General features: G+C 44.9%; 1 protein-coding gene across 2 annotated transcripts; it reads right to left on the minus strand.

The window, feature by feature from the left end:
* Positions 1 to 2,282: 2,282 nt before the first annotated feature.
* On the minus strand, positions 2,283 to 7,458 carry mtfr2 (mitochondrial fission regulator 2). Of its 2 annotated transcripts, XM_061270436.1 has the most exons (9): positions 6,951 to 7,458; positions 6,786 to 6,871; positions 6,610 to 6,714; positions 6,433 to 6,542; positions 6,225 to 6,373; positions 5,861 to 6,131; positions 5,604 to 5,787; positions 5,419 to 5,511; positions 2,283 to 2,661 (listed from the first exon to the last, which is right to left on the minus strand). In XM_061270436.1, exons 2-8 carry the CDS (start codon positions 6,855 to 6,857, stop codon positions 5,467 to 5,469), a joined length of 936 nt encoding a protein of 311 aa, XP_061126420.1. In that variant the 5' UTR covers positions 6,858 to 6,871; positions 6,951 to 7,458; the 3' UTR covers positions 2,283 to 2,661; positions 5,419 to 5,466. The 2 variants fall into 2 exon arrangements, with proteins under 2 accessions (XP_061126420.1, XP_061126419.1); XM_061270435.1 differs by lacking the exon at positions 2,283 to 2,661 and having other exon boundaries at positions 3,658 to 5,511.
* Positions 7,459 to 7,463: the final 5 nt, after the last annotated feature.

Raw genomic sequence — 7,463 nt, forward strand, 5'->3', positions numbered from 1 at the left:
GATTTGTACTTTGTTACATCACACCACAAGATGGGACACACACACACACACTTGTTCTGTCAGCAGCAGGCAAGTGTGAACTTGCACGCTGTCCTGTGATGACGCACGCATCCATCCATCCGCACAAACGGGTCAAGCAGGACCACAAGGTAGCTGCTGCTGCTGCTGTTGTTGTGAAGCAACAAATGGGTCGACGTCAAGTTGTAGCACGGCTCGGTCAGAATGGCTTATTCAAACATATTTTGTTTTCATTTGAACATGAAATTAACTTATTTTAAGCCTTTAAGAGGCGGGGTCTAATTGGATGGGATGCGGCGAACCGCAATAAACAAATCAAGGGCCCGCTTTGCAACTTGACAATGTCTTGCATGGAAGTGTGTGTGTGTGTGCGTGTGCGTGGAACCGGATGTAGCCGCTGCGCAAACATCATCGTGCTTCTATAGCGCGTGTTTGCACAAGAGATGAAGCAACAAAAGAGGAAAAAAAAAAAATGGAGGCGAAAGTGATAAGCATCTCAAAGTGACATTGAACTTGGCTGAAGCTTTTCTTTCTGACTTTTTTATTTTTTTTTTTACAAATAGAAAGATGAATGGACATGTCGAATGCAAAACTATGCAAATCAGATGCAAAGACCGAGTCGGCGAAAATTTCCCACCCGGCTCCGAGTCGGTCGAGTAAATAAAAGAGCGGTCGGCGTGTTTCCAACAACTTCAACTCTTGGGTCGCATTATTAGGTACACCTGAACATCCCAAGCAGCACTCCAAACAGGTGCCGCGAGTCGTTTATGAGTTTGACAGCAACGTGTGACGACTGATAATGTTCTGTTTGTTTTCAAGTCCAAAAGACCCTCATGCCGTCAGCTCAGGTTCTCTAATCCAGCAGGCCCCAGAGGAACAACAACAAAGGCAAAAGCATCTCCGGTTTTTCTCGTGGGAACCTCTTGGAGGGAGCTATGCGGTTCCGTGAGCCGGGACAATTGGAATCCCGTTTTTCCGGGTCCGGACTCACTTTGTCGGCGAAGGCGGCGTGTCACGACTTGCGCCGGCGTTGGGAAAGTCTTCCTGCTCAGCTGGATCCTTTTGGGGTTTGGTCCACATTTTATCACCATGAAGCAATTTAGAAATGATTTGATACAGCAACACAAAAGTATGGTCCAAATTCTGGAATGGACAAACCACGGTGACCCGACGGTGCCGTGACATCACTCCGAGTGGACAGGAAGTGAAGGACATCAGCTGAGCTTGTGGCGCTGATGATGCAATGGCGACTCTCAAAATTGAGATGTTGCTTTAGGAGCTTCCAAGTGAGACTAGAAGAGTTCTGAAAAACAACTTTTGCTTTATTGTGCATACTCGGCCAAAAAGTGAATTGACGTCGGCTTACTAAGGAACTTTTTGAGTTCCTCGTCGCTGTTGGAGCAAACCAAGAACATTAGCCACGTTCCCATGCAAAAAGGGGATATTCTCTTTCAATGAGCTTTACAATTTTTTTTTTTTTTTGTTACGCTACACTTCCCCCTCCAGACGACAACTTCCTCAGTGTTTTCACTACTACGAGTGCCAGAGTTGTTTTGCAACACGAAAGAGGAAGGGAAATGTGTCAGTCATTCTGTTGTGATGCAACCAGGGGAGGGGGGGGGAGGGTATCGCGCACACGTTCAGAAACTATTTTCAACCCGAGTGCTAACGATGGTATACGGCTAGCGACAGCACAACTGGGTTGCCGTGGGTAACCAGAGGTCGCCATGCGGGGAGGGTTACACACTTTGCTGCTATTTGCATCTGGGAAATTTGCAAGTCAAATATTTCCGTGCCTGCGCCAGGGGAGAGCCGGTATGCATGCAGGAGCAGGAACGCTCTGGATCTGTGTGACGTGCGTGAGGTTGAGCGGTGACCCCGGGTGACCTCAGCCAGGGCAGCATCAGAGCGCTCTACTTTCCCTTTGGTGTGAGGAGACCCGTTGTATTTTGCCAGCGGCAACCCCCCCCCGCCCTCCCACCCCGAGATAAAAATGGAGACGGACACGCGCGAGTGAAGCCCAAACTGAAAAGGGCTTGTTGACAACAGCAACAGCCGTCACGAGCCCACATTGTCGGCGTGCCCGCCAGACTTGGACCGGGAATGGCGGGAAGGCCACCTGTGCCGCAGGTGTAAGTAGCGCGCTATGTCTGTTAGCGCTTCAATGGTGTTTCACATATTATGTTAGCATTGAGCTAGCAAGCCTTAATTAAACAATTGCGCATTGTTGGAGGGAGAAATAAACAGTTTGGAGAGAAACTACACTTTTTCTTTTTCTGGAGTTTTTTGGGCGGGAGTGGGGTGGTGGTGGGGGGGGGGGTTGTTACAAAATGCAAGGGCAGCATTTTTTCAGGTTCAGGAGGGCGATCATTATCATGTTGTTGTTCCAGAGGGAGCGGTGCCTTTGCTGTCATTTCGGGGGCTGCAAAGCAAGTAGGGGAGGGGGGTCTGTTTGGAGTGTCAATATTTACTGTGTGTGCACGTGTGTGCGTAACGATGAGCATGAATGCAAGTCAAACGTCACACAGGACAAGTAAGAAAAAAAATAATAATCTTCAGTCCAGCCAGAAGGTTCACTTGCATGAATAAACTCATTAATTTAAGTTTGTGTGCCTCCGATGTAATGTCATTTTGGAGTGTGAGCTGTAATATGAAAAAAAAAAAGTATGTTTGGTTATTCAGAAATGTAATTCATAATTGGTAACCATTTATTAGAGTACTTTCAGTATTCGCTACAAACAAAGGACATAATGAGTGGCGAGATTCTTATTGATTTAAATTCAGACTATTTCAGTTTTGGAAAAATAACTTTTCTCGGGTCGGTTCGACCCGCGAGAAGAAGAGTGCAAGATAATAAGGGACCCAGAAACTCCTTCTCTATCGTGTTCCTTATTTGCATTGAAAATTAGGAATGCAAAGTGTGTAGATTAAGAAAACTTGCTCTCGCCTTCAACTCTTCATTATTTTGGACATTTTAACCTGCTTCTTTTTTTTCCCCCCCATTCTTTGAGGGGCAATAATGTTTTCACGCCACTTTGCTGCCACCTAGCGGCCACTTCGTCACAACACTATTGAAAAAAACCAAGTTTAATTGCACAGGAACAACATACAATAATTCTTAATACAGATTGATTTTGGTTCAAATTATGCCAAACGTATCAAAATAAAATTGAGGCCTTGTCCTAATAATGGCCCTGCGTGGTCCATAAAAATAAAAGTTCTGACAATACACATTATTTTATATATTAAATATAATAAATATATTAAATATAATTAAAAAAAAGTTTTATGTGGGATATACATACTAGATAATTGTGGGATAATTTTAAATAACATTTTCAAATAAATCTGATGTCTTTTCTCTCTCAAAGTGGGCAAATCACAGATTTGATCAAATGCCAAGGTGCTAGTTGATGTCGTGGAATGCCAGGTAGATTGGCAAAGCAGGTTATTCGAGAATGTTTTTTGCCAGGCCCTTTAAGGAAGGGCTTGTAAGACGTGAAAGTCTTGCAGCATTGCAAAAGTGCAATTCTCCTTCCTCTTGTCTTTTTTTAGTTTGCATATCGCTTCCTGGAAACTTTACTTTTGACATTTGTCATCAGGCTGATGAGAGTGAATGTTAACTTTTCACGGGGGAAAGCGCTTCACTCAAGTCTCGAGACAGCAGCCGCTAAGTAAGTCTTTTTCCTTTTGTCCTTATATTTTTAATTTTTCTGAAATTAAGCTAGAACGGTATTCTCAGTTTATTATCAGACATTATATAAAGAAATGAATTTTTAAAGGTATGAAAATATACCTAAAATGCCACAAAACTAAGGAAAAGGTTGGACATTTTCATATACAGAGTCATTATTTGATATAATGTACTCTACCTACGTAATTCCGAGTATTACAACGATGAAGCGTTGCTCTTCCGGAAGACACGTGATTAACACGCACAAAAAAAGAGATGGCGGCTGAGCAGGAGCTTCAAGTGAGTCCGATCATTCAATTGAGATTTGTTAGAATATGCATAATTACGATGCGCTTTTCGTATTGCGTAAATTGCAAAGTGAATTTGTCACTTTACTTTTTAGTTTTCCGTCGAATGCGTCGATGAGCCGGACGGACGTCCCGGAATTGTCGTGTACGGAGATTTAACGTGGGATTTGGTGAGAGACGTTTTCCACGTGGTAAATGCTGAGTATCGATAACTACCGAGCAGTATAGTAAGCTGTGCATCCAAATTTGAATTTGACATTATACTCTTTAGTCCAGCACTATTTCTTATTGTTAAAATTGTCAAATGTTAACTGTTGCTATGCTAAGTTAGCATGTCGGGAAGGGGATTTTGAACGGGAGTTTTGTGTCGGGCACCATTTTGAATGAGATTTGATTGAAAATGTGAACAGTTGAGATTTTGAGGACAGAACGTGATAAGGCCGATTTCACATGGTGCTTTTCGGTGAGCCGCAACAAAATGATGCAACTTGATCTTGTCTGTTTGTGTTTACAAAAGGCCGTTGCTCCGAGAGAGGCCGACGGACACAACAGCAGGTTGTCCTCAGTAATTGACGACATCACGCGAATATCCAAAAGGCTCCAAACTAATTGGATGTGGCTTTTTGCAGCTCGGTGGTCTGTTTTCTCCGCCCTGCCCAAACGCACGATGACAACGACATAAACCATCGACACGACTGGTATGGTGTGAAAAATATTAAATCAATAAATACATAAAATATTTACTACCGTAATTTTCGGACTATAAGTCGTGTTTTTTTTTCATAGTTTGGATTAAGAGGGCGATTTATACTCAGGAGCGACTTATATACATATATATGGGGGGTTTTCACTTTTTTGGGCATTTTATGGCTGGTGCAATTTATACTCCGGTGCGACTTATAGTCCGAAAATTACGGTATATCAATGTTTACTATATCAATGTTTATTATATCAATTTTTTTTTTTTTTTTACAGGGTGCAGGAAGATGGCCAAGTGGAGGCCGACGAGCGCGACTACAAAGACGGCACTCAAGACGACGTATAGCCTATAAGGCTTAAACGTCTGAGATGTTTTTGTGCACCTTCTTTATATTCAAAATAGCATTATTTACATTTCAAGCTCATGTAAAACCTAGTAGTAGATGATTAGTTTCTTTGGAAAAAGACTGAGTTTATGTTGCACTTATTTATGTCTTTAAATTAAAACCGTTCCAGATGTGAAAATGAACGCAAGACTCGTATCTCAGCGCTCTACTCAACAAACGCCACAACTGAATGCTAACTGAACACTTTTTTTATTTTACATATGTAACTTTTTTTAATAAACGGAACAAAACTAAGACAGCAGGTGCATGGAAGATCCCGTCAATGCGTGCGCGCTTGCGGGCCGAGAATGAATTCAGAAGGATTTGTACCGACCTTTCGCAATCCTCCTCAAGGATTCCGAAAGGAAAGACTCCACTTGCATCACAAGTGGAGAAACGTCTGGCTGCGTCGAGGGTGGTGGACCATCTGCGACATTTCAGTCAATACGTTACACACTGTGGATGATTATTGCAATACTTTCAAATACTTTAAAAAAAAAAAAACGCAGCTGGACAAACCTTGGGTGTGTCGGGACTTCCGAAAGGCGAACTTTCCAGAGAATTCTCTTTATCTGAGAGATTGTGGCGATGCTGCGCAAACTTTCTCTTGAGCGCCTCGGCAATCAGAGAGGCCGGGTCCTTGGGGGGGGTGGCCCGGCCCCCTCTGCTACGCCTCCTCGGAACCGGCGTGCCCCCCGGTGACCTGCAACCGGAAAAAAAAAAGTCTCCTTGACTTTAAATTCTTCTCACGGAGGGCGTCTGCGGTGAGAACGGACCTCTCGACCGATCGCAACTTGACTTGATTCAAGTCTTTGAGCACATCCAACAAGGAAGGTCGGCTGGGAACGGCTTGGATCCGTTTCTTGTCCGCGTCCTTCCCGCCGCACTTGCGCCGTCGGATCAACTCGGTTACCGACGACGCGGCGGGACATGGCGGCGGCGGAGGTGGCGGCGGCGGGGGCGCGCAGCGAGGTGTGGATGTGAGAGCCGCCGCCGGGATGGGCGACATCAACGGCGTTCCGGCTGCTTTATGGGACTCGGAGAGACCTAAGTGTTATTAAGCAGAGAAGGTCCCCAACTAAGCTGACGATACTAAAGAGAGCCCGCGAGTATTGCCGTATGTGTAGCTTTTTGGCGTACCCGAAGTGGCAGTGACGAGAGTGGCGATCTGAGCTCGCAACTTAAGCAGCTCGCTCTCCAGCGCCGAGATCTTCTGCAGGGCTTCCGGCTGCATCTGTCGGGCCGGTCGCGGTCTCTGCCTCACGGGCGTCTTTGCGGGTAGATGATGCCTAAAAACAAGCAAGAGGTCAGCAAGCGGCGCTGCTCGTTTGCAATAGGGCATTCCTACCTGCTCTTGGCGAAACCGTCCTCTTCGTCCTCAAGTACCCAGAGGAGGTCAGCGAACGATGGGATGGCGGGCGCTTCCGTGGGGAGGTCGGCATAGGTGGTCAGCGGGATCTGATGCGGGAGAAGTGGTAAGGGGTTTATGATAGCATAAAAGACTTTGGAAAAGTGGATGAACTACCTGAAAATAGACCCGTGGTGCAGGATTCAGAGGCAGGTTGGAGCCGATCATCCTCACCATGCTGCGGTATTGGCCACACAGCCGACTGTCCCACACTGGAACAAGCTGCATCAAAATCACACCACGGGACGATTTAATAATAATAACAACAAGTAATATTAACTAGGAAAAGTCACCATTTCTGGAGGGACTCCAAAATAGTCCAGCACCATGCGCAACACTTCCAGTGCATCCTCAAGCAAAGACATCGCAGCTCAGGTTTCTGCTCACAGCAATGAGGGACAACTTAACGCCTTCAATTTGCGCAAGAAACAGGAAATATACAAAGATAGAAAACTCACCGTGTGTTCTTCCGACGTCCCCCGTTAGCTTTTGTTCAAAAGCTTCATTTTTCATGAGAGTATACGTATTTGCTTCAATCAAAAATGAAATAAAACTTCGTTCGGTTCGCTGCGGAAGTTTTCGACAATCAAATTAAATGCTCGTGTAGTATAAACGATTTTGGTTGGTCGAGACTGCGGGAGCCAATAGAACGAGCCGATGTTGCGGAATGGGTGCCGCTTTCGACCAATCGCCTGTCACCGCTAAGCTCACGAAGTGTCCACGAGCTTCGTTAACCCTGGGTAAGAAAACGTGAAAAAAAAGTCCAATTTAAGTCTTCTTCTAAGACTAACAAAGTGATTACGCCACTCCTATTCGCGTTATAATTACGAATATTGTAATACGCTTTTGTACCAGTGTATGCAAAGTAGTTAGCTTTGTTAGTTAGCCACATCGCGCTCGCTTAGCATTTGACAGCAGTTCATTAACATATGTGCAAATGGGAATGGTGGACGACTGAAGTGTCTCTAAAG

Source organism: Syngnathus typhle, linkage group LG22 (genome assembly GCF_033458585.1).
Source record: "Syngnathus typhle isolate RoL2023-S1 ecotype Sweden linkage group LG22, RoL_Styp_1.0, whole genome shotgun sequence".
In the NCBI taxonomy this organism is placed as follows: Eukaryota; Metazoa; Chordata; class Actinopteri; order Syngnathiformes; family Syngnathidae; genus Syngnathus; species Syngnathus typhle.

Bases quoted from the DNA above. Each gene is read 5' to 3' on its own strand.
- mtfr2 (XM_061270436.1), bottom strand. From the start codon at position 6,857: ATGTCTTTGCTTGAGGATGCACTGGAAGTGTTGCGCATGGTGCTGGAC. The intron at 6,374-6,432 runs GTAGGAATGCCC...GCTTGTTTTTAG, and splicing joins GACGGTTTCGCCAAGAGCAG to GCATCATCTACCCGCAAAGA. The intron at 5,512-5,603 runs GTTTGTCCAGCT...GAAATGTCGCAG, and splicing joins GAAGTCCCGACACACCCAAG to ATGGTCCACCACCCTCGACG.